The following is a 27,458-nucleotide window of genomic DNA, read 5'->3' on the forward strand; positions in this document are numbered from 1 at the left end:
AGGATACTTAGTAATCTTTTTCTTTTTCTTTGTTGTTGTTGCTGTTGTTTGTTTGCCCATTTCAGAATCTTCCACAGTTTTAGGGACATAAATGTAAAATAAAACAAAATCTTTGTACCATCTTAAATTGCAGGGATTGTTTTTTTTTTAATGTTTAAGCCTCCTGTTGGGCTTTATGATATTAAAAATTTGAAATCAACCCATAAGGCCATCAAATAAGTAGATGGTCAAATAAACTACAATATATTCATGTTCTAAAACGCAACGCAGTCCCTTAAACTCATGTTTTCAAAGATAACTTAATGACACGGGAAATGCTAACAAAAAAGTGTTAAGTGAAAAGAGTGGGCTAAAAGCTTTTTAGTGAATCTGGTCCTAATTTTAAGAAAAAAATCCATAAAATAGAAGAGTACTAACAGGAAAGAATACGTCCTAACAAGCGCACTAGTAAGTAGCTAACAAGAAGTAAGTACTCACAAGAAAAATACTTAACTTTTTAATTTCTTAACAAGTACTTAGAAATAAGTACTAACAAGAAAAAATACAAAATAACCTCCATTTCCAGGGAGTAAAATTATGAGATATTTTATTTTCTTCTATTTTTACAGTTTCCTTTCTTCTCACCTCTCATTGTATCTCTCCCCTCCCCCTTTGGACTTTCTTTGAAGATTCTTTTATTTACCAAATCTTAAGATACAGATGTTAACTCTGTAGCAGCTCGCCAAGGTGGGGTGTGGGGGTAAGTCATCAGCTATTACTGATTCTTCGGCCGGGGAGCCTGTGACTGCCCTGGAGTGAACAGAAACCCCACCCTTTTCTGACCAGGGGTAGGGTGAGTCCTTAAAATCCTGCATTTTAATGAAATCCCAGTAGGCCCCCACAGGCCCAGTTTGAGCTGGCTCCCAGTTTGGTCCTCATTGTTTATTGTTTACTTGGGCTCAGGCTGTGAAGGACTCCAGTGATGTTTTCGTACATGGTGAAGAGACTGTGTTTTCTTCCTTCCGCAGAGCCCAAAGGCGCTGGTGCTGGTGGCAGTGGTGGCTTTGGTGGTGGCGGAGGTGGCGGTGGCGGTGGCAGTTTCGGAGGGGGTGGACCGCCTGGTTTGGGAGGACTGTTCCAGGCTGGGATGCCGAAGCTGAGATCCACAGCCAACAGGGAGAGTGGTAAGGACAGTTTCTTTCTCACTTAGTAACAAGAGGAGGCAGAGTTTGGTGGTTGGAAGGCTTGGCAGCCCTTCTCAGGCACTGTGCCCTTTCAAACATTTTAGGTGGCTTGAAATGTTAACACTGTTTTATAAAAAAGACTCTATGTAGCATCTTTTTTTTTTTTTTTTTTTTTTTTTTTTTTAATCAAAATCAGACAGCTCCATTGAGCTGTCAAGTATTTGCCCAGTGTCCTTGGGGTAACTTGTACTTTTTTGTACTTTTCTAAAGGGTGAGCTAGAGTGGGAAGAAAAAGAAGGAGCAAATGGAACTTGCCGTCCCTGGAAAGTCTGCCTGGTGACCTGGCAAATTCACCTTTCTTTGTGAGGTAGCCTGACCCAGCTGTCTAGTATAGTAAATACTTGTGGGCCACTTTTCAAACACACTATGGAGCATGTTCTATGCAATATAATTACATATTGCACTAAATCTGAAAAGGTGTTTTGCATGACAGACATCTGGCATTTGAGGGCCAGTGATTCTAAATATTCTCTGCAGGGACACAGGGAAATGAGTCCTACAGGACTGTCTTTGAACCTGACGGCAGAGAGAAAAATTGAAAAATCTGGTCATGACCAAATAAAAAACCCTGCAAAGTGCATGAGGCTTGATACGTTTTACCATAAAACTTTCTGTATTAATGTTTATTATGCTGGAAGACTTTTCTTTCTAATTCTGTGATCGTTTAATGTCTGCTGGGAAAGTATGAAATTCTCACAATCATATGAAGATAAAGCCACTGAATCCTCAGGGTTTTCTGACTAGTTAGTAGTTGAATGGTCAATATCGAAAAACAGGCTTGATAACATGAGAGATTCTATCTTGCCAGACCTGCATTTACCTTTAAATTTACTTATTTAAAACCCACTTCAAAAAGGAGGCAGCTGACAAATGCAGACATTCAGTACTTTAACAAAGTACTGAATGAAGTAGGTGAAGAAATTAAGGCAAAAGATAACTGCAAATAAAATAAGAAAACGAAGGGGTGCCTGGGTGGCTCAGTTGGTTAAGTGTTTGACTTCGGCCCTGGTCATGGTCTCACTGTTCATGAGTTCAAGCCCCACACTGGGCTATCTGTTGTCAGCACAGAGCCCACTTTGGATCCTCTGCCTGCCCCCATCCTCTCTGCCCCTTCCCTGCTCACGTGCTTTCTCTCTCTCTCTCTCAAAAATAATAAATAAAATTTAATAATAAAATGAAGATGGAATTTAAGTTCGTGCTCAAAATGGTATACCAGATGTATACATCATCATAGTATACCATCCACATAAGGAATACTAGCTGTGTGATGTATACATGCCTAATAACTGCAGCTTTAATCTGAACTTGGAATTCCAACAGAATTTATCACAAGCTGGTGACACAGAATTATAGCACACAGTCAAGGAAAATACACCTTTTTTCTAGTACCAAAGTTGAAATTAAAAATTCTGTCTAGAGTTCATGTTACTCCACTGTATAAATCCATCCAAATGTTTCTTACTGTGCCTTGGATAAAACCTGAACTCCTCTGGTTTTCAAAGTTCCTTATGACCTGACCCCTGCTGGCCACTCAGGGTCCATATGCTAGGTTCTCCATGTTCACTGTGCCGCAGGCACATAGGCCTCAGTTTTTCACCTTGAAGCTCATTCCCGCCCCAGGGCCTTTGCACCTGCTGGTCCTCTGCCTAAAGCACCTCTTCCTCACCTTTCTATGACTGGCCTCAGCTCAAATGTGACATTGTCCGAAAAGCCATCCCCACTCAGCCACCCCATCTATCCTGGCCTCTCCATCTCATCAACCTATTTTAGTTTCTTTTTAATACTTACAACTATCTGAGAATATTTCTATGTTTGCTGGCTTATTATGTATCTCCCCCCACAAGAATGTAAACCACAGGACAGCAGGATCTTTTCTATTTTGTTTACTCCTCTGTCTTTTAGCATGTAGAATAATGGCTGATATACAGCAGGTCCTCAATAAATATTTAGTACCTTAATAAGCTTATGGGTGAGATGGTGGAAGTTTTTAGACTAATCATTTTTTGAGAATTACCTTGGGTTCCAAGAAATTCTGGGGTGGTAGTTTGAATTTTTTCCATAACTTTGGCCCCTTTTGTTGAACCGAAGAAGTTTAATATTAATGATATAATAGAGTTGTTCTGACCTGCCACTGCTGAAATGGAAGTTGACTCAGTAAGGAAAAACACTTGTGTAGTTTCCTCCTCCTTTGCAGATCAAGACCAACCCCTGGTGTTGAGTCTTTCAATTAAACTTTGACAGTTTCTTTTTCTTGTGTTAGTTCTTTCTTATTTTCGTTCTAATTCTTCCATTACATTTTTACACTTTCTCTTGGGAATTCTGTTCAAAGGGACTAGGTAAGCCCACCCATATGGAGATCTATACATTGGGAAAACTGATTTTTCACCCAACATGGATAAGTTATTTTTTCAAAGCGGAGAGGTGCAGGCACAGGAGGACAGGGGTGGGGATGGAGAGAAAGAAAATCATTAGCAGAAATCCCATGTACCTGCAGCATCTTCTGATAATGAATAGGGCTCTCTCTCTGGAACCCTTCCCAACTTTCTCCTGGTTCTTGTACACACATAATGCCAAGAGAGCTCTCCAAAATCCTTTTGAAAGCTGCCAGGTTGTAGAACCTGGAAGTAGCAGGTACACAGGGACCTGGGATCCGTCTTTCTGACTCCAGGAAGGACCACACAGAATCTGATTTATATAAATGATAGTTACCTGTACTTTATGGCATCTAGGAAAGGACTTCCAGTAGCTGAGAATACACTCTAGTTCTCTGATTTTCTTTAAGGGGAGGTGTCCTAATTTCCTAACTGGATTTTTTTTTTCCTGTTCTTTAGATTCTGGAGGAAGCCGACTCCCAGTTTTGCCACCGGGAGGAAGATCCACATCTGCCAAACCTTTCTCACCCCCAAGTGGCCCAGGGAGATTTCCTGTGCCTTCCCCAGGCCACAGAAGTGGTCCCCCAGAGCCTCAGAGGAACCGAATGCCTCCCCCAAGGCCCGACGTGGGCGCAAAGCCTGAAAGCATTCCCCCTCCAGTACCTAATACGCCAAGACCCATTCAATCAAGTCTGCACAACCGAGGGTCCCCACCAGTGCCTGGGGCCCCCAGGCAGCCCAGCCCTGGGCCAACTCCTCCCCCTTTCCCTGGAAACCGAGGTGCTGCTTTTGGAGGAGGCTCCATACGCCAGACACCCTCAGGCTCCTCCTCACCCTTCTCCAACAGGCCTCCCCTGCCCCCTACCCCCAGCAGGGCCTTGGATGACAAACCCCCTCCTCCGCCTCCTCCAGTGGGCAACAGGCCCTCCGTCCATAGGGAGGCAGTCCCACCCCCTCCCCCTCAGAACAGCAAGCCCCCAGTGCCTTCTACCCCGAGGCCTTCCTCCTCCTCACAGGCCCCACCGCCACCGCCGCCACCAAGCAGACCCGGCCCTCCTCCCCTGCCTCCGGGTTCCAGTGGCAGTGATGAAACCCCAAGACTCCCACAGCGGAATCTGTCCCTTACTTCTTCGTCTGCACCCCCCTTACCTTCACCAGGACGTTCGGGCCCTCTTCCTCCCCCGCCCAATGAGAGACCCCCTCCTCCAGTGAGGGACCCACCAGGCAGATCAGGTAAGGCAACACTTGGGGTGAGTTGTCTTCCTACAGCCCAGCCTGCCCCCATGTCACTAATCCTCATATAAGTGAGTGGAGTCCAACAGAAGCTTAAGTGAACTCTCTGGCCAGCCACTCGGATCTTTTAAGTGACGCTTATCGCGTTTGATTTCATCCTGACCTCCTGTAAACCTCGGAGGAAGGCGGGGAGGGGGAGCTGCTACTTCTGTTTGCATTTTAGAGATGAGGAGACTGAGTAACTTACAAAGTCAAATGATCACAAGCTAGTTAATTGGAAGAGACCAGAACCTTCACCTTCTGTTCTGAAATATGTTCATGGCTCTGCTACCCTGCCTTTCCTAAAGTGAATTTCAGCTGTCTTAATTGGGCAAATAAATTCCCACCTCCTGCAAGAGGGACCCATTATTCCAACAAGAAGGGCAGTTATTTAAGAGCTAATGACCTTTTCCTGTACTGCTCTCTTCATCGGTCAAACTTTGAGGCCTCCTCCCTGCTCATTAAAGACAAACATTAGAGTCCATTTTGCTGTTTGTTAACATCTCTGGCACATTAATCCCTTGGAGAATCAGATAAAGGTATAGGCCTTTGTTCATAAAAATGCTCATAAGCGTAAACTCACAATCTGCGGGCTGTTTCGTGGATTGAAAGCCCTTCTGAAGCTCATCTGTGCCCACCCCCCACCGCCCTGCCCAGAGCTGAGAAAGCTTGATCTAAGGGAAGAACTTTGAGACACCATGAAATGAAATGAAATGAAATGAAATGAAATGAAATGAAATGAAATGAGGATTCCCTAGAGCTTGTACTCTCTCCTAATTATAATAGGTGCTTTATATTACACAGTGGCTATTGATGGGTTCAGGAGAACCATCTACATTTTAAATTTAACCTTATTATATATACAGGATGCCTGGAAATGGGGCATTTTGTTGTTGTTGTTCTAATTTTTTTTAATGTGTACTTATTTTTGAGAGAGACAGAGTGAGTTGGGGAAGGGCAGAGAGAGAGGGAGACACGGAATCCAAAGCAGGATCCAGGCTTCGGGGCACAGAGCTCGGGCATATTTTTCTTTAGGAGAAGCTAACCTTTTGCCCTGTGACCTCAAAAACCTAATAAACACTCTTTAAACCAGTAGTCCGTGAACATGACCACGTTCTAGAATCACCTGGGCAGCTTTAAAACGTGGATGCCTGGGTCCCTTCCCCACGGTTTCTGGTTTCATTGGTCTGGGTTACAGACAGATCATCAAGATATCTGGAGGCTCCCCAGTGACTCTAATGTTCTGCGAAGTCTGAGAACCACTACTTGAAACCACCCTGCCACAGAGAGTAGGCTACAAATCTGAAAAGCTACTAGTAGTCCCTTCAGTCCGATCCCTGCACATCATGGCATCTCATTAAGTATTCTTCAAAGAACAAACGAGAACAGACAGTCCGATGAATGAAGTGCAACGTTTTCTTCTTATCTAACCACTACGGGTTTTCCCCCAAGGTGATTGAAGAGCTGTTTGCATGACTGTACCAAATAGACAAATCAACAGATTCATTCTTCCCCTAAATAGGATAGTCTGTGACATATAGCTGTAACATTTATTATTTCTTTCTTTCTTTTTTTTTTTAGTGTTCATTTATTTCTGAGAGAGAGAGAGCATGAGCAGGGGAGGGGCAGAGAGGGAGGAAGACAGAGCATCCCAAGTATGTTCCACACAGTCAACACAGAACCCAAGGCGGGGCTCAAACTCACCAATGTGAGTCATGACCTGAGCCGAAATCGAGAGTTGGATGTTTAACTGACTGAGCCACTCAGGCGCCCCTATTTATTATTTCCTTTGATTACCTAAATCACATCTGTTTATTATGGAAAATACAGAAAAATATAAAGACAACAAAAAAGATCTGTAATCCTTCACTACCACCACCCAGAAATAATCATTCGTAACATTTTTTATTATCTTTTCAATCTTTTTATTTTTTTTTAACGTTTATTTTTTGAGAGACAGAGTGTGAACAGAGGAGGTGCAGGGAGAGAGGGTGTCACAGAATCTGAAGCAGGCTCCAGGCTCTGAGCTGTCAGCACAGAGCCCAATGTGGGGTTCAAACTCATGAACCACGAGATATTCACCTGAGTCAAAGTTGGATGCTTAACCAACTCAGCCACCCAGGTGCCCCTTTTCATTCTTTTTAAAATGTATGGTTTATAGGGGTGCCCGGCTGGCTCAGTCAGTAGCACATGCGACTCCTGAACTTGGGGTCCTGAGTTCAAGCCCCATGTTGGGCACAGAGCTAACTAAAACAAAAAAGGAAGAAAGAAAAATAAATAAAATGTGTGTGTATATTTATATATACACATATATATGTTTACAAAATCAGTATCACACTATGCATACTATTTGATAGTTTGTTTTTATTTAACAATCTCATTAACATTTTCTGATAGGATTAACTATTCTTCTACAGCCTAACTTCTAATGGCTGCATAATAATGGCCTACAAATGTACCTTAATTTATTTAATCATATGGACCATCTCTAGATTTTTGCTGTTGCAGACAATGCAAGGAATACATTCTTGTATCTAAATATTTTTGCACATTTCTATGTGTTTCCTTTGGATTAAATCCTTGAAATGCAATATTTTGGTCAGGTATTCAGGACAAATTATAGATTTCATAGGTTTTGCCAAATTGAAAATTCTTACCAACTTACATTCCTACAAGGATCCTATGAGAGGTCATCAAGGACCATCTGTATTTTGAGAGGTGGGTTGGCTTGGTGTGGGCTTTAGAATTTGACATATTTGGAGCCAAATCCAGACTCTTGCAGTCATTAGCCTCCTGACTTGAGCTTTTTAACCTTCCAACATCAGAGGCCTCATCTGCTGTCCCTACACTTCTCAGGGTTGTAAGAGTTAAATGAGACAAGTATGTGGTTATCTTAATCCCTAGCACGTAGTACCATTCAGTGATGGCTTATTATTATTATTTTATTATTAGAAATTGAAAACTGTTTTTTGTTATGCATGCTGAGGGTTAGAGCAGGGGGCCTAGAAGGTTGGAGAGTTAGGAACATGAACATTTACATTAAAAAAAAGAGAGAGAAAGATACCAGGTTGATCAAGTTAATAGCACCAGGCCCCATAATATTGGAAATCTAGTTTGCATTTAGTGACAGTTATGTAGCAATAGTACCAGTGAAGTTCACCCACAGTATGTGAGACACTTGCCCCCCAATAAATCATCTCCTCCTGACTGGGACTCCAGCAATTGCAAACAGATGGGGCAATAAATAAACCCTGCTGGGAAAAGCACTGAAGACTCCTTGAGAGGCCAGCCAGGGCTGGGCACGCCTCTTACTCCCATCAGGGGTTTGGGCCAAGACTTCGGGCAGGGATACCTGCAATGGCTGGGTTGTTCGGTTTAAGGCCCTCCAGTTGGTTTCTGATTCTGTAGTTAATAAGAGATATTTACATTTATAGAGCTATAACATGTATTTACATAAAATGCCAGCATCTTGCACGCAAAGCATGCTGCTGAAGACCAGGAATAATTACTAAGGCCATTTTGATTTGCATCAGAATGCTCAAGTTCTTTTTTTTTTTTTTTTTCATTTACTCATAACCCAAATAGTCTCTGAATTTGGAAGATGGGACAAGCAAGAGAGGTTTCTTTTGTATTATCAAAAAGAAGAATTTTGCTTTATTTTTAGGAAATTAAAATGTTCTGATTCTACCATACCACTGAATTTTTTAAATGGTTTCAAATACTTAAAGAGTACTTTTTATTTGATTTTTTGGCTACTTATTCCTGGCAAGAGTGCTGTGAGATGACTATCAGGTGATCTCAGGTATATAGTAATTAAGTTCCATGTAGTAACCAGCTTGCTCAGGGTCAGGGCTCTATGCCAGCATGTGTAGCCATGCACAGGGACTAGCTGTTTGTTGCTCCCTGTTAGTCTGCCACCCCAAAGAGGAAGAACCAAGAAGGAACTCCTGCCATTCTCAGGATGATTGGTATTTGGCTTCCTGATGCCACTTGTCTGGAAACAGATTGTATGCATCATGGAATCATGCATGTGTAATTAGCAATACCAGTGTGCATTTAAAGAATCTAGTCCCTCTAAAGACCTAAAATAACTTCATAACTATCTTACTCTTTTTGTAATTCTTTTAAAAAATTTTTTTAATGTTTTTATTTATGAGACAGAGAGAGATAGAGCATGAGCAGGGGAGGGGCAGAGAGAGAGAGGGAGACACAGAATCCGAAGCAGGCTCCAGGCTCTGAGCTGTCAGCACAGAGCTTGACGTGGGGCTTGAACTCACAGACTGTGAGATCATGACCTTAGCTGAAGTCGGGCGCTTAACTGACTGAGCCACCCAGGCGCCCCAGTAATTCTTTTTCAAATGGCGTTTATTTCATAATTGTCACAGAAACTAGTCCAGTAGCTATTTAAAAGGATTATAAAGTGGTTTTTAAAGTATACAGCTGTCAGTATACATGGATTAATTATCACCTGTTCTCAACCTAACTGTATCAGTACTGTCTCAAAACCAAAGCAGCCATTTAACTATCAGTATGCACTCTTTATACACAGACATGTGTATGTAAGTTCAGTTCTGTTTATATGTGCTTACTCAATGCTTGACGAAAATCTCTTAGAAAGTCTCCACCATTTCCAATTATAGGGCATGTATCCAGCAGGTGTTCAATAATTGCACATTGATGGTGACATAACGTTAGTAATGTAGGATGTAAGGTATTGCACTAAATGTTGTCCTTTTTTTTGTTCCAGGCCCTCTCCCACCACCCCCTCCAATAAGCAGAAATGGCAGCACATCTCGGGCCCTGCCTGCCACCCCCCAGTTGCCGTCCAGGAGTGGAGTAGATAGTGCCAGGAGTGGACCTAGGCCTCCTCTTCCTCCCGACAGGCCTGGTGCTGGGGCACCTCCCCCTCCTCCACCATCAACATCAATTAGAAATGGCTTCCAAGACTCTTCAGGTGAAGGTAAGGTGGGGTCCCAGCTCCTTGGAAACATTTTCAGGCTATGGGACAACTGAATGGTAAATTTGTGTTTGTTGTTTGTGTGCTTGCGTTAACATTTCTTGTTTCTGTGAACCTCATTCTTATCACACTGCACTGCTCTGATCTAAGTAACCATTAGAGACCACTATAATTTCAAATTAAAAGTAGTAATCCTCCCTCCTCCACTTTTCAAAAAGGCAGTTCATTTTTCTCTCTCGTTGTTAAAGTCTCATTTTGGTTAACTTTCTAGAAGATCCCAGGACTCTGAAAAAAAATTTTTTTTTGTAGTTTACCTTATTACCTACCTTATCTACCTTTCTCAACAGTTGGCTGTAGGCAAGAGGCACCATGGTTTACAGTTCATAAGCCAGTTTCCCCTGCCTTTGTTATGAGAGGGCCCCAGTTACTTCTTTGCCCACTGGTGGGAAGAAAGGTATCTCGGACTTTAGCCCCTAGCTCCCGAGAGGGACTGGCTGGGTCCTAATCACTCTAATTAAAGTCACTTGGATTATTTATCTGTCTTTGCTTTGATTTGCTTTGTATTCCATTGACGTGCTAATCAGTGACTTGTAGCATTTTGAGCTTTAAACTTCTAGGCATACAACTAGAAGTGATCTCTGCAGTTCTCTCTTTTCATTACATAAATCTTTATAGCAGATTGTTACTGAAGATACTGTTTGTTTCTCTCTCTCAGATGAGTGGGAAAGCAGATTCTACTTCCATCCGATTTCTGATTTGCCACCTCCAGAGCCATATGTACCAACGGCCAAAAGTTATCCCAGTAAACTGGCAAGAAATGAAACCCGGAGTGAGTATTTCTGCAAGGACTTTTGGTGGCTTCATACTGGAATAGCCTGGGTTATATACAACTCAGGGTTGTATAGGAAATCCTGGCCTCTTGCCTAGAGTGGGGCAGAGAGCCCCATATGGAGCTGTCTCCATTCTGGTAAACTCCCCTTCCACAAGCAATAGGGAAAAATGGAGATATCCAGAATGCATATGAGAAATGATCATTTTAATGTGTCATTACAAGCTCAAAATAACTGGTTTGCTAATAGGTTAAATTTTATTGCTTTGCTTGTTTGAACAGCCTTCCCGATTTCGATTTTCCTAAGATAGCACAAATAGAGCCATCTTCTATTACTACCAGTTTTGAGACTAGCCAAATGTCTTAATAATTATAACAAAAACTCACTGTAACTGCTCTGATATTTTCAATATATTAGGATTAGGAGCACCTGGCAGGCTTAGTCAGTAGAGCATGTGACTCTCTTGACCTCAGGGTCGTGACTTCAAGCCCCATGTTGGGTGTAGAGATTACTTAAAAAAATAGTAAGGGGATGGGGCATCTGGGTGGCTCAGTCTGTTAAGCGTCTGACTCTTGATTTTGGCTTGGGTCATGATCTTGCAGTTTGTGGGTCCAAGCCCCTCATCAGGTTCTGTGCTGACAGTGTATGGAGCCTGCTTGGGATTCTGTGTTTCTCTCTCTCTCTCTCTCTCAAAATATAAATAAGCTTTAAAAAATTAAAAAATAAATAAATGAAAATATTAAGAGGCACCTGACTGGCTCAGTCGGTGGAGCATGCTCTTGATCTCGGGGTTGTGAGCTCGAGCCCCACCTTGGGTGTAGAGATTACTAAAAAAATAAAATCTTAAAAATAATAATATTAAAGTAAAATAAAATAAATTTATTATGATTTTAGCTTCTAGAACATTACATGAAAATTTTAAATACACCCATAATCTTTCTACATAATCTTCATAAAATCTCCACATAACATCTATTTTCATTTTACCAGGTCCTCTGCTCATTTTTATCCATATAACTCGAATTGATTTGTAGTTATAATTATAGAGTGCAGTTTTTTGGTGGGATTCACATGATTTTGCTTAGTAAAACACTTGCCCATTCCATCAAGTCAGCATACAGTAATTTAGTTTACCATTATTGGACATTTAGATTGTTTCTGGGTTTTACTAAAATATGTAATGCCACCATGAAGAAGTGAATCTCCTTTCCCCTGTTGAAACAAAAAGGTGAACAAGAAGAAATAGTGAAACTGAAATTTCAACACAATAAGTGGTTAGAACTCAGAAAGAATTAGCATGAAATATACAGATTCAGTGCTGAGGCTCAGAGGTGTGACAGTCTTAGATTTGGAACCAAACTCCCAAACCAGAAATGTATGGAGAAAAAGTGAGCATTTTCAGATAAATGCCAAAGCATCCCTAGCCTTGTCCTCATTCCTTAGATGGAGCTCCTCACACATACGTGATGCCTGTTGACCCTTTAACACACAGCTCTTTTTTTTTTTTTTTTAAGTTTATTTATTTTGAGAGAGAGCGCATGCACACACGTGCATGTGCCAGGGAGGGGCAGAGAGAAAGAGAGGGAGAGAGAGAGAATCCTAAGCAGGCTCCATGCAGTCAGCACGGAGCCCCACTTGAGGATCGAGCTCACAAACCATGAGATCATGAGCTGAGTCGAAATCAAGAGCCAGAGGCTCAACCAACTGAGCTACCCGGTGCCCCAACACACAGTTCTTAAATAATTTTTGGTTGGTTGTTTCCCAGCCACTGAGCAGATTCATAGCTGAAGTCAAGGCTGGTTAAAAGCAAAATCAGTGGCTTCAGGGAGACGTGATAGGTGGGAGTCCCAGGTCCTGAGAGGGACTGGCTGTGTGACAGGGGCACAGAGTTGTACTTTGTATCATAGCACAGGACAATACAGGAGTTTCCGCGGGGTTGTGAAGAATAGGTCAAACTGTGCTCTGTGCCTCTGCTGAAGAATTCAAAGAATTAGAAAATATTTTATTTTATTTTTAATGTTATTTATTTATTTATTTTGAGAGGCAGAGAAAGCAAGAGCAGGGGAGGGACAGAGAGAGAGGGAGAGAGAATCCCAAGTGGGCCCTGTGCTGTCTGTGCTGTCAGTGTGGGGCTCGATCTCACAGACCGTGAGATCATGACCTGAGTCATAAGTCAGATGCTCAACCGACTGAGCCACCCAGGCACACTAGAAAATATTTTTTAAAAATTTCCATGAACAAATGCCAGAAGTAAACAGAATACTGCTGCTTGGAAGGGAAAGTGTATTTACTAGAAAAACTCATTTATGTGGAATACTCTATTCCTAGAAGATAACTAATAAAAAAGGTGTAAGTGTAATACATTTATACAAGAGTGGAAAATAAGCCTTTGTGTGGGACAGGTATCTTTGCTCTGTGTGTGTGTGTGTGGCGTGAAGAGGGGCTTCTCTCTGATAAGAAAAACAGCTTGTTTCTCTTCATTTGGGGGACACTAAGAAATGAATTCACTTTAAGGAGCTGTTCACATAGACTCTAAATATTTTTCCTGGTTTCATGTAAGCATTCTTAATCTACTTGAAGTGCTCTTTGTGTATTTAAGTCAGTAACAGAATCAACCCCCTTCCCCTAGGTTTTTAATTTAATAGCTGAACACATTCCCTTCCCTACCCTTCTGTCTTTAAGACTGAACACAGCCTGAGGACTGGAACTGTCCTGCTTATGATTGCATCTTCCTCAAGTGGCACAGAACCTGAAATATAGTAGGCATTTCAAAATGTTTCTTAAATTGAATTAACGTCCACTGCCCCCAAAAATGTTTTTGTAGATTTGCTTTAAATATTCCAGCATTCCGTGTGTTGAATGGATTATCTCTGGATCATCTAACTAAAATACTACGGAGTGGTTTTATTGTGCTCCTATAGCTGCCGTGGCCTCCAGGTAGGGCACCAGCCTGGAAGGCACCCAGGCGGCCCTGAGCTGTGCCACCTAATTGCAGCTTTGCATAAGGCCAGCCCCCATTTTTCTAACCACCTGTGGTATGTCAGCTGATGGTCAGGGCTCCATGATAGATGACTGGTTCCCATCTAGATGAGTCTTTGCTTGGGTATGGGCCCAAGAAAAAATGTGGTCGGGATGCAGAAGGAAGAGGCAAGGTAATGGGGTGCCAGTGTCTTCTTCTAACTCCTCCCCTTGCTCAGAGATTTGGTTCTATCTCAGAAATCCCTGCTGATATGCCTCCTGAAGAATCTGTCAGTGCCAGCCCACCTTGAAGTCTCTCCAGAGCGGTGGCCACAGCAGCCTTCCTCAACTGACATGTGCCCCTGCTACGTCTGCTCACAGCATCAGAGCACCTGGCTGCATGCCTAACACCTGTTAGATCCTAGAAAAAATGTATCTGAGATAAATGAATTTTAAAAATTGTGAATGGATTTTAAACTTGGTACTGAGAGCCCAGAATATGCATAGTTTTTAAAAGAACACTGTCAACGGAGTGAAGAGGCAACCCACGAAATGGGATAAAATATTTGCAAATCATATATCTGATAAAACATTAATATCCAAAATACATAAAGAAGTCCTACAATTCAGCAACGACAAAAACCCAATTTTTAAAATGGGTTGAACACTTGCATAGACATTTCTCTGAGGAAAATATCCATATTGCCAAAGAAACACATGAAAAGATGCTCAAAATCACTGATCATTAGGGAAATGCAAATAAAACTACAATGAAATACAACTTCACACCTTTTAGGATAGTTACTATCAAAAAAGCATTGTTGGGGCACCTGGCTGGCTCAGTCAGTTATGCATCCGACTCTTGATTTCGGCTCAGGTCATGATCTCACGGTTCGTGAGTTAGAGTCTCTCTCCCTTTCTCTCTGCCCTTCCCCTACTCACACACGCATGCTCTCTCTCTTTCTTTCTCAAAATAAGCTTTTTTTTTTAAAAGCATTGTTTAGAAATTAGAAGATACCTAAATGCCCAACAAAAGGGATCGATTAGATAGAGTATACTGTATAATAGAATGTAATGTGTCATTAATAATTATATGTATAAACAGTAACGACTCTTGAAAAAGATTCAGACCAACTACATATGATCCTATTTGGGGAAGAAAAAAGGGAACTGTTTATGTAGAGAAAATAAATGGAAAATATTTACATAATGTTATTGGTTATCTCCAGGTGGTACAGGCATTGGTGAGATTTTGTTTTGTTTTTGTTCGTCAATATTTTTTGAATCTGTCATAAATACATACTATGTTTGTGGCAAGAAGACAAGTACTTTTTAAAATTTTTCTTGGGGCTCCTGGGTGGCTCAGTCAGTTAAGCGTCCAACTTTGGTTTAGGTCATGATCTCATAGTTTGTGGATTTGAGTGCTACATAGGACTCTGCACTGACAGCATGGAACCTGCTTAGGATTCTCTCTCCCTCTCTTTCTGCCCCTCCACTGCTCGTGTTTTGTTTTGGTTGGTTGAGAGCTAGGACACAATTCATCTCTGCCACCTTGCCACAAAAGCCTACTGACCCCTCTCTCTCAATAAATAGGTAAACTTTTTATTTTTTTTTAATTTTTTAATGTTTTTTTTTTTTTTTTTTTTTTTTTTTGAGAGAGAAAGAGAGCACAAGCAGAAAAGGGGCAGAGAGAGAGGGAGACACAGAGTCTGAAGCAGGCTCCAGGCTCTGAGCTGTCAGCACAGAGCCCAACTCAGGACTCGAACCCATGAACCACAAGATCATGATCTGAGCTGAAGTCTGATGCTTAACCAACTTAACCACCCAGGCACCCCTAAATAAGTAAACTTCAAAAAACTGTTTACAATTTTTTTCCCTTGATTTCACAAGTACTCAGTACCCAGTGGTGGGTCACCCATCTCTAGTAATGTTCATTCAGATCCTCACTTGCTTCTTCTCCTCACTTGTTACTTCTCATTCACATAATGCCAGTTATTTACAGCCTTGGTCATAGAGGGTGAGGTAGTGGGTACTTTTGCAGCCATCCTTCAATTTGTATAGTGAGATCACAAGCTTTCTAACCAAAATTTGTATTTTGTCTATGTTTTCATCAAGGTGGATCCAACCGAAGAGAAAGGGGTGCCCCTCCACTCCCTCCCATCCCGAGGTGATCTTTACCTGCTCTTCTCCATCTGAGCCCAAGAGCTACTTCTGTTGTTACTATCCAAGGGCTGCAAACCCTCCTCCCCTTGTCTTCCCTTGGCCCCTTCATACTGGCAATAGGGAGGAAGGTAGGGTAACATGGGAATGTGTGGGGGGGGGGGGGGGGGGGGGGGGGGGGAATGCAGGAAAGAATGCACCTGGCTTTTTATGTTGTGTATATTCTCAAAGCTATTGCTTGCTTCAGGTACAGCCCGCCAGCGTTGGTTGCTTAGGGGTCAGTAGGCTTTTGTGGCAAGGTGGCAGAGATGAATTGTGTCCTAGCTCTCAACCAACCAAATTCAAACATTCACTGCTTATTTGCTACAGACTGTAATATTAAAGTCCCTGAGAGCTATTTGCTTCCATGCCCTTTTTGCATGCTTGGCTTTCTGTCCGATTGCATGCACCACAGACCATGGAAGCAAGTTGCTGCATCAGGGCTCACGTAACATTTTTCAGTTACAGGATGTCCAATCTTTGGCAGTCTGAGATAAGCTCTAGGATAGAGCTTTCCAACGGAAATACAATGTGAGCCACCTAAGCAGTTTTTTAATTTCTAGTAGCTACATTAAAAAAGGACAAGGGGAAATTAATTTTAATATATTTTATTTAACCTGAATACCCAAAATATTATCATTTCAACCTGCAACTGGTATAACAACTATTAAGGAGATATTTCACATTGTGTTTTGGTACTAAGTCTTCAAAATGCAGCTATATTTTACATTGAGAGTACATCTCCTTTCCGACTAGTCACATCCCAGGTGCTCAGCCACATGTGGCTGGCGGCTACCATATTGGACAGCACAGGCCCAGAAGACAGAGGATGGTACAAAACCTCTTATTTCAAAAACAGACAAACAAAGAAAATGCAAGATGAGCTTTAGCCATTCAAAAAGTAACTAAAAATGAGGTTAGGACCTAACTCCTTGTTTGGCAGACAGCTTGATCTTAGATTTTGCTCCCTTATTCCCCCTCTTGCCTTAACATCTGTTGCTTCACAATACCAAGGTCAGAAATTGATCTCACAGGGTGTACAGTCACGTGGAATAAAGCCATGGGAAAGAAACCAAAAGCCAGCTGGGGCTTTGGGGCTCAGAGCCAGCTGCCTTGAGCTCACCTATCAGTTGGATTCCTGCCTTGCACTTCATTTCCTCCTCTGTCTAGCTTGCACATCAGGGCAGGGAGGCTCGTAGGCTCCACAGTTGTGCGAGAAAGTTAGGAAAAGGTGGCAAATTGGAAATGTGGAGGAAGGAAGCAGGTTTGGGTTGATGGGCAAAACTCTAATCTAAATCTGATGTTGATGGGGTTGAGAGACATTGCTACTACAAATCCAAGAGAATTTGTCTTGACTCTGCCGGGGGAATAACTTGCCTTGGATCTATACAAATACAGCTCCATGGGAAGGACCATAGGGACGAGCCAGCCTTGCCCTTTTTTTGTATGATTTTTGTTTACAAAACTTTACTGGGACTTTTAAATCTAGCTATATAGATTTGGGGAGGGGGGGGAGTATTTCCATTTAGATGTTTTATATGGTTATGTTTAAAATTACCATTACTTATTTTTTAAAAGCACGTGGCCACATATATATATATATATATATATATATATGTATACCTAAACTTTGTATCCTGGTTTCAGTGTATTCATGTATTCCTGGGAGATGCTAACGAGAAATCAATCCAAAGAAAAATTTGAAAGACACATTCCTATTTATAGAATAAATAATTGTTTCATTTATATAAAAGCAAAAGAACTTAGAGTTCTAATAAATGGGATATCTAATAAATTATGAAGTTGCCCATTTGAATATATTGTATTTTTGTAACTTTCCTTGCCAAAGTCTTGGGCTTAGAACATTAGAGAACTTGGTTTTTCTAACTCTCCTCTACCATTCATCTGTCTGTCATACAGTCATTTGGGGCCCTTTACCCAAAGAGAACTAAGAAATATAAAAGTGTAACAAACGTGCAAAGTATTTTCGAAAAAACATTTTTTTTAGGTAATAGCATCATTTTATTTTGGATTCTTTGATCAGATATCAGTAGTTGATACAAATCCTTATGATAAAACCTTATGACCCACTTTAGAAAAGGCGGAATCTGGCCTTAATAGCAAATATGGCATAGAAAAGTCTGATCCAAAGGATTTTGGATCTGAATTTTATAAGGGGCAGTAAGAATAGCCAATTTCCTTGTATATCCCAACCTCATAGTGCCCTCCTAACGTCTGAAACAGAGCCACAGTACAGAGTTGCTCTTCATCCAGGACAGAGAAGTTTTAGCAGGTCTTTTTTTAAGTAAATGTTTCATTAATACACCTACACCCTTTCTTTGAAAGTTGGCGACCTAATTGCAGCCCAAACTGAATAATTTCTATGCTAAAATCTTCAACTATGGCAAATCACAAAAATGAATATTTTCTTCCCTGAAATCAGGGCTCACATTTGGTTTTTTTCCACAATATTTGCAGATAAATGTATTCAAGATGCAATACAGTATTTTAATATTCACATATCATTTTATATTGAAATGTATTACAGTATTAAAATTCAGTGTTCCATATTTATTTCACTATGCATTTTATTTAGTAGAAGCCGAGAGAAATGTTTAATCCAATGGTGCCTTACTTTGTGATTTGAAAGAAATAGACTTTTTATGTCTAAGTAGCAGATTATTTGCATATTTGTAAAAACTGTTAGGCTTTTATATTTTAACTTGTAATACCAATTTTGTTATTTTAGTAGCAGAAATGGGATGATTGTTAAAATGGCCAAAATTTTTTGGCATGAAATTATTTTTTCCCTGTTTATAGTCAGGGACAGTAAAGGAAAAAAAAAATGTTTTTCATACCACTGCATTATGTACACATGCACATTTTGGTATCGATGTCATTAGGACAGTTTAAATGGTGGGGTAGAGTCTACCCTAGACATCTGCGTCTTTGTAAGTTAGCCAGACAATAAATAAAAGCAGAATGATAAGAGTGTCAACTGGTGGTTTTTATTGAAGTATTGTCTATGTAAATACAAATGAAAAAGCAAGTGTCTGTTTTCTGTTTCATACTTTGGTAAAGAAAGACAAACTCAAAGAAAAGAAAAGGAGAAGGTAGTCGTGGAGGTTCCTGGTGTGTGTACCTCACATCTACTTTCTAATCCCTTGTTTGTTTTTCCTGAGAACCTGCATCATAGCCAAAGTCTGCTGTCTGTTTACTTGAAGAAGATGCTTTAAGACTCTAAGGTACAGATGGATGGTGGGACCAATGGGCCAGGAAACCACAAAGAATAGAATTGACACTGAGAAATACAGGAAAGGCCAGGGGGAACTTAGGGGGCCCGATAATTTTTTTAATTATCTGCTGCGCACATGTGTGTATGTATCTTAATGCAGTATAATGGTTAAGAGATTAGAAGACCTGCGTCCATCTCTTACTTGCAAGTTGCAAACTTTTCTAAGCCTCCACTTCCTTATCTACAAGGTAAGTAACTATCTTACAGGATTAATAAATGCATTAAATGAGATAATACACTCAGTACTTGGCCTGACTTATTCTGGCACTCAGTAACTGGTAGCCAGGTAGCCACTCTTGGTGAAACAACAAATATTTACATAATGATCCCAAATTTACTGGAGCCAAACTGCCCAAAAGGGAATTTCCTAGTGTACCTGTAGAGGAAGAGGCAATAGCAGGCAGACTATCCGTACCAGAAATGCAAAGCAACCTCCAGACAGAGGACACCTCACATGATGTCCCTTCGACCTCACAGGCCTGAAAAATGAAAATTCATGCTGCTTTGGTCATCAAGGAAATTATTAGATTCCAATTGGAAGTAAGACCTGGAAAGAACCTATATATAGGGCAGCCTCAGAATTTATGATCCACGAGTAGAACACTTTTTGAGAGTAGGAGGGAATACTGATAATTGTTGCTTTGGCACAACAGGTACAAATTGGGGCTGCCCTGGAAAACTGGGCTGTGTGGTCACTCCACTTGGAGGTCATCTAGTCCCACCCTCTGGTCTTACAGATGAGTATATAAGACCCCAAATCATATACTACTGATGCACAAGCAGCCTGGCCTGTCACCTCACCACCACACGCCTCCTTATTTTTTCTTAAGATATCATTTTTAAGTAATCTCCACCCCCAACCTGGGGCTCAAACTCACAACCCAGAGATCAAGAGTCACACGTTCCGCCAACTAAGCCAGCCAGGTGCCCCAACGCTCCCTTCATTATGATCCTCCCCACCTCTAGCGCAAGTCTCTGCTTCATGTGTCTTTCACATCTGCTGGAAAGAAAAGACCAAATGACAAGCTACAGGGTCAGAGAACAAGCCCAGGACATGCAAATTTGGATCTGGACCCTAGCTCTGCCACTTGTTCCCTGGAAGGCCAATGACAAGGTATTTAAGCCTTCTGAGTTCTAATTTCCTCAACTGCAAAATGTTTACAGTGCTTAAATATACAGAACATCAGGCAAAATAACTGGCATATGTCAGGCGCTCAATGAAAGTTAGTTCCATTCGATTTTCTAATCCCTTTGCTATCAAACTGAGGCCATATTCAGGAAGGCATTTTCAGTGCATTCAGAAGAGTCTGCTAAAGTTTGGGGCGCCTGGGTGGCTCAGTCAGTGGAGGGTCTGACTCTTGATTTTGGCTCAGGTCATGATCTCATATTTTGTGAAATCGAGCCCCACATGAGGCTCTGTGCTGACAGCTTGGAGCCTGCTTGGGATTCTCTCTCTTCCTCTCTCTCTGGACCCACTCTCTGTCTCAAAATAAACATTTTAAAAAAGAGTCTAATAAAATTTAATTGCAACACTCTTAGGATAAAAATTGCTTTCAAAACTGGCCTCATTTGTTAAAACTGGAATCATTCATTTGGTTCATTCAGCCATTCGGTACATTTTTATGTACCAGCCTCACCACAACCAAATAGTGTCCCCACTCTATCCAAGGAATGGTCTCAGAGTAGCAGTTACCCCTGCTCCCACCAGTCACAAGTGCCAAAGCAACAGAGAGTTTTCTATTAAGAAGAGAAAGTGAATACTTTATAATTTTCCTCCCTTAAGGGATTATTTGGTTTCTTTTCTCCTTTCATCTCAATGGGTGAATTAAATTTATTATTATTATTATTATTATTATTATTATTATTTTACAGAGGGAGAGAGAGCAGGATAGGGGGGACACAGAATCTTAAACAGGCTCCACACTCAGCAGGGAGCCTGAAGCAGGGCTCAATCCCACAATCCTGGGATCATGACCTGAGCCAAAATCAAGAGTCAGATGCTCAACCGACTGGGCCACCCAGGTGCCCCAAATTAAACTGGTTTAAAAATTTTTTTAAACTACAAGAAAACTGGAGGCGGGGGAGGGAAGGTTTTAGAAAAAGTTTTGATGGCCTATAAAAATGTCTTTTTACTTTTTGATTAATTTTTTTGAGAGAGAGAGGGTGCAAGTGAGTGAGGGGCAGAGAGAGGGAGGGAGAGAGGGAGGGAGAGAGGGAATCCCACAAGGGGCAGGGAGAGATGGAGAAGTAGGGCTCACCCGAAGTGGAGCAGGGGCTCACCTGATGTGGGATGCGGGACTCGAACTCACAGACCATGACATCATGACCGGAGCCAAAGTCAGATACTTAACTGACTGAGCCACCCGGGTGCCCTGCTTTTTTTTATTAATTCCTAAAGGATTCCCCAGTTCCCTGACATTCCGATTAACTGAAGGCTTCCTGGACACATAATTTAGAGTGGCCCCTTTCTCTGCTGTCTTCCCCACAGCCTGGCTTCCCTGCACTCTGAGCACTTGGTCCTTCATGTCTGTCTCTAGAGCTATAGTTAGCTGCAGGATTCCCCCACTACCCGAAAGCAGAGCGCTCCTATGAAAACTTTCCTAAGCCAAAATGGCATAAAGCAAAGAAACAATTACCGTGAACTCACATGGAAGATTTTTTGAGCATTCTCAGACCCAGAAAAACAATCTCTCTTTGGCTTCTCTGGTCCCTTAGGACACATCTTGCTAACAGATGTGCAAGATAAACTGAGATAAAGCACAGATGCTCAGAGGCAAGGTTCAAAGCTACAGAGCTTGACGCTGAGATGCCCAGTGTGGTTTCCAGGGAAGGGGCTTGGCGGTGCCACCCTCACGGCTTGGGGCTTGCACTGCTTCTACAATGGCTTGCTGCAAAACAAACACTGAACGCTATTTTCACTTTTTGCCTTTTTCCTAAAAGCAAAAACTCTCTTTGGATTTTTTTCAGTTAGCAAAAAGGTACAATGTAGGTCTTCCATAAAAGTGAAGTGGCCTAATGCAACCTTTCAAAAAATCGGGGGATACCTGTACACATTTCTCTTACTGGTAAATGTTTGAAATGTCCCATCAACACTCTACCACGAATTCCTTAGCATTACAGAGGCACATTTACAGGAAGCTAAGGAAGCTCCAGCTTTGGGACCTCCACTTGCAAGGATCCCTTCTAATAAGGAAGGACTCATTTTTACATCTAATGTTTTATTCATGATTTTATACTAATTTTCTTAATATAGCAGCCTAAATTGTCTAAAGCTCAGCCCCACAAAACCTGTCCTTGCCTTATTGCCCTTCCCAGCTTCTGATAGAGAAATCAACCAAAGTGCGTATCTTAAAAGCTTTCTTAAGCCACCAGCTTTCCATAACAGTGACAGGAGGGTCCCAGACAAATAGAAGACAGCAAAAGTGTGTGCTCCTTTGTACTCCCAGAGTGGTCAGTAGATATTTCTAAAATAATTCAATCATTGTACCGCTCACATTGCATTAGAGTCACTTAAAGGCCCCACAATGTGACCCATCTAGATAACATGTTTGACCTCTGAGGGGTCTGGGAAAGAAGTCTGGATGCTATTAGACATTGAGCTCAGATTTAGCTTAAATTTTGCCCAGGAAGATGCCTGCCAGAACAGCTGGTGTATCCATCATGGACTCAACATAAATGTGTTTTAGTCATGAGGAACTCCCACCCTTTTCCTGTTTTCTGTCTCCAAGCAGTTTAGTAAGTTAAAGGTCGACTGTCAAAATGCTATCTATTTAAGATAGGTACCTGAAGCAAATATCAGATAATTGGGAAACCCTAATGCCTTATGGTGCTATTGTATTACCAAAGATCCATTTTTACATGTATTCATTCAAATAAACAACACTGATTGAGTAGCTACAATTTATTAGGCATAGGGAATATGAAGATACATATTATACAATAGGAAGCACTAGTCCTAGAATCAAGGGTCTACATTCTAGATTTAACAAGAACATCAGCCAGTAGGCACAAACCCACTCTACCACTGGTTCTAGAGACATGCTCCTCACCACCAACACAAGGCTGGTTGGCTGTGTGCATGAAAGGGAAATTCCCTCCCCCTTGGTGCTTCCTGCTTGGACTTACTCTTAGAGCAAAGGTACGGACTTAGAGCAAAGGTGGTCCCAGATGGGGCCACCATAGAAAAATGGAAAAATATATCTAACACAGAAGTGTAAACATAAGACCCATTGCCTAATTTACTTATCTAGATGAAAACATAAATATTGTTTTCATTTTCCATATAACCACCACCAGTTATTGATCATCTACTATGTACTACAAATTGTGCTAAGGTCTTTGCAAATATTATTACATATGTCATTGTTAGTCAATGTGACTTTACATGTGGAGAATTGAGGCCTGAATCGATTAGAAATTTGCCTCAAGCCACTTGCTGTGATTGGATCCAGAATTCAAACTCAAGGTTGAATAAATACATTTGAATGGGAAGTCATAATATTGTCAACTTTCCATATGCCAGTTTAAAAAAATTACTGACATTTCATAAAAGCAAGGACATTTTAATAAGCCAAACTCTTAGAATAAAAGATAGTAGGCTCAACTGAATAAACATAGGTTCGTAGGTACATTGCGTTTATTTTCCTCACTGGGCTATGCGCTAGCTCTAGTCCCAGACCCACCATTTACCAGCTGGGGCACATTGCCTCTTGTTAAGTGACCTAATTTCTTTTGGTTCTTTGCTCCTTTACAGTTTAAGGAGTGGTCATAACTACCATTTTGACACTGTCAAAAGAACGTACCTGTATTTATCAGCTCATCTTATCAGACACTTGCTACCTTTTAAGGTGATCTCAGGGGAGCCACTAAAATTCAGACATCATTTTTCATTAAGCACAGATTTCTGAAAGTCCCAAACTGCAATGTGAATAGTTAATGTGCTCTTCAATGTATCTCCCTTGCTTTCTACTCTTCAATATTTGTGGAGTATTTCTTCCAATCCTATTATAAACTTTTTGTATTGAATTTATTTTTTACTCTCCTTGAACTTGGAAAAGTTTAAATTCCAAATCATAGAATTTGCTTTCCCATAATGGCCAGAAGTACACTTTGTGTTCTTTGCCTCAGTCATACAACCCAGCGCTCATTCACAGGGGAAATAAAGGTAAAGCAAAAGACAGTCATGTTCAAAAGAAGTCAAGTAAGTGGCTCCAGAATTTCAGAGTATTTTCACAAACAGTCCCTCATGTTTACCCACAGCAGCCCTGTGGTGGAGAAGAGACTGATCTCCCATGCTACAAATGCAGGGCTGACACACTGAGGGAGGAAGTGACCTCAAGGTCTTATCCCTGGTGAGTGAAGGGGCCAAGACTACTTCAGTCACAGTCTTCAAACTGCATTTTTGCCATTGTTGTCTGCATTCATCTGACAAATAGTATTGAGCACCTTCTCAGTAATGAGAAGGCATGGGGTGAATCCAGTTGAAGACACAAAGGTCAGGACCACCTAAATTCCGTGTTTCAGGGAGCTTACAGTCAGTCCTTTGTGGACTGAGGCAAGTACACAAATAACTTTAGGACAAGGCAGAATACATGACCTATTCAAAAGCTTGAAGTAATGCATCACCAGGACCCAAAGAAGGTACAACTCTTGTGAATTGGTTGAGCCTTACTGCCCCACATTCAGGTGTGTTTTCCTCATCTTTTTTTCTTCTTAATGTTTGTTTATTTTTGAAAGACGGAGAGAGACAGAACTCCAGCAGGGGAGGGGCAGAGAGAGAGAGACAGACAGACAGACAGTCAGACAGAATCTGAAGCAGGCTCCAGGCTCCTAGCTGTCAGCACAGAGCCTGATGCGGGGCTCAAACTCATGAACAGTGAGATCATGACCTGAGCGGAAGTCGGATGCTTAACCGACTCAGCCACCCAGGCACCCCCCTCATCTTTCTGAGTAAGACTTCCAGTGTTTCTCAAAATGAAAGTTGTGGACCACTTAAGCACTTAAGGAGTGCTTGTTAAATACAGGTTCCTGGGCTCCACCTCAGACCTACCCAAATAAAAATCTCTTGGAACCCAGGAAAATGTTTTTAATATGACCCACTTCACAAATTTGCATGTTATCCTTGCACAGGGAACATGACAATCTTCTCTGTATCACTCAAATCTCAGTACCTGTACCGCTGAACCAAGAATGAGAATTTATATTTTTAACAAGGTTCAAGGTCATTCTGATGCACATTCCAGATTCAGAATCTCTTTTCTAAGGTGCTACCCCTGAATTTGGGCCTTTGAAAGAATATATTCATATATATATATATATATATATATATATATATATATATATTATGAAAATTAAATCATGAGATGGCATCCACTTTTTGTCATACTAAATACTCCATTTAATACTACCCCCATGCATGCTGATTCATTACAATGCTATTTGTCTTAAAAATGCTTTTCTTAAAAAATCAGCTAGCTAGCTAGCTTATCTATTACCAAACCCAAAGAAAAAATTGTGTAACAAGAGCACTGCATAGTCCTGGCCAGGAAGCATCAACACTCTTTACTAAATGTATGTTCTAGTCTGTTTTCCTGAATTACGTACGCTTGCAATGTGTGGCCTTTCTCCATACTTTTTTCTGGTGAGTTCTGGTCAGTAATTTTGATCCAGAGTGCTATCAAAAGATGGTATCACAGATAGTGCCATAAAGAAATACAGAAGAGTGCCATGTTGGATGTTACCATTTTTTAAGTAGCCCAAGGTGACTTTAAGTAAATGGTTGTAACAGAGAAAAGGAATCAGCAAGGATCTGGGTGATGGAAATCTTTTGACATTATAAAAGGTATTACAAACTTCTCTTCTACCAAGGAAGGATGGACTAACAATTCTGACTGGTAATGGGAAGACACTAGGGCTTGTGACCTCAGGAGATCTAAAGAGAAGACCAAGGCCACATAAGAGGAACCTCTGGACTCAAGGACTTGACTGAAACAGCCTGTTCAATTAAGCTCCCCTGGAACGCACACTCCTGGAGTTAAGGGGGGCTGCCTACACTGCGGCTGGGAATGCAGCCTCTAGCACTGCAGTGGTTCACTGCAGCCAATGGAAACTGTTACAACCTGCTAGAAGGGTGGCTTCAAACCTCAGAGAATCACCTGGAGGGCTTGTCGAGACAGGGCCCTGTGCCCCACTTCTGGAGATTCTGATTCAGCAAGTCTAGGAAGGGGCCTGAAAATCTGCATTTCTAACAGAGTTCTATGTTATGCTTGGTTGTACTGGTTTTTAGACCACACTTTTTAACTGGAACTGATCACTATTTATAATAACAGAATACTTTTTTTCTCTGCATTAAACTAATATGTACATATAGCATCAAACCTAAATACTGTGTCCATTGCTTGCATCGCGCTTTAAGAAACTTAGCTAAGTAGAAAACCAGTTGGTATGGCACTGTTGTACCTGAGACATAATGGTGTCTTATGATTTCCCAATACTCTTTCTTTGGCCATTAATCATATCCATTACTCTTTTGTTGTTATTACTGTTGTTGCCTTGCCAACATTACCCGGGGGTGGGGGGTGGGGTAGAATCCAAATGTTAATAAGTGTTAATTATGGAGTTTTAAAAATCAAATCAAAACAGCAAAAATCATGAAAAAATAATTCATGAAAGCTGACAAGCCTTCACCCTTAATCATCATCTCAAGGTTAAATAATGATCAGAATTCTTTCAGTTGAAGTACTTATGTTGCATCTTGATGTTTGACTATCATATAAATATAACTGTGCTATTAGGCTCTATTTTTCATTGCAGATGAAATTGATGCATCTTTGTGTGATGTAGTCTGACATAGTAAAATTGTTACTCCCTAGGTAGGATATTCATAAAAATGTAATTATCGTAATCAGAACAGTCTTTAAGCTCATGAGAGGGGATTGCCAGATTCATGATTGGCAGTTTTCAATCATTTCACATATAATAAATAAACTTCTTAAAGCAGCCTTGGGAATCACTGATGTCGTACACAGGGAAACTATTCTGATCAAACAACAAAGGGTGTTGGGAGATGGTGACGGGAGTTCCAGTTGGCTTCCTCTGCCTGGCTTTGGCCAGGACTAGATGGGACTTTCAACAGATTTCATTCGGTTTACTCACCAACAGGTGTAATTAACAGTGCCATTTGCTGGGAAGAAAGAGGTCACAGGAAGACTACCGTTACTGAATAGAATGCATTTATTGTTTTCCTTCTAGAATTCATAACCTGCTGCACGAGTAGCCCAGGAGCTGCTGTGCATGCATCATGCCATGGGGGGGGGGGGGGGACTGTAGCAATGCCATCAGCGGGATTTGACC

General features: G+C 41.2%; 1 protein-coding gene and 1 pseudogene across 8 annotated transcripts in view; one reads left to right on the forward strand and one right to left on the reverse strand.

Moving 5' to 3' along the window:
- WIPF1 (WAS/WASL interacting protein family member 1) overlaps positions 1-25,590 on the forward strand; it is a 131,050-nt gene extending 105,460 nt beyond the window's left edge. For all 8 annotated transcript variants that reach the window (XM_049616014.1, XM_049616010.1, XM_049616012.1 and 5 more), the window contains 5 exons: positions 1,008-1,163; positions 4,055-4,828; positions 9,615-9,827; positions 10,540-10,653; positions 15,728-25,590. In XM_049616014.1, coding sequence (XP_049471971.1) covers positions 1,008-1,163; positions 4,055-4,828; positions 9,615-9,827; positions 10,540-10,653; positions 15,728-15,783 — 1,313 coding nt within the window. In that variant the 3' untranslated portion in view covers positions 15,784-25,590. The remainder of the gene's footprint in view (positions 1-1,007; positions 1,164-4,054; positions 4,829-9,614; positions 9,828-10,539; positions 10,654-15,727) is intronic.
- LOC125911991 (uncharacterized) lies at positions 25,191-25,290 on the reverse strand (annotated as a pseudogene).
- Positions 25,591-27,458: the final 1,868 nt, after the last annotated feature.

The sequence above is a fragment of the Panthera uncia genome (assembly GCF_023721935.1).
Source record: "Panthera uncia isolate 11264 chromosome C1 unlocalized genomic scaffold, Puncia_PCG_1.0 HiC_scaffold_3, whole genome shotgun sequence".
Taxonomy (NCBI): domain Eukaryota; kingdom Metazoa; phylum Chordata; class Mammalia; order Carnivora; family Felidae; genus Panthera; species Panthera uncia.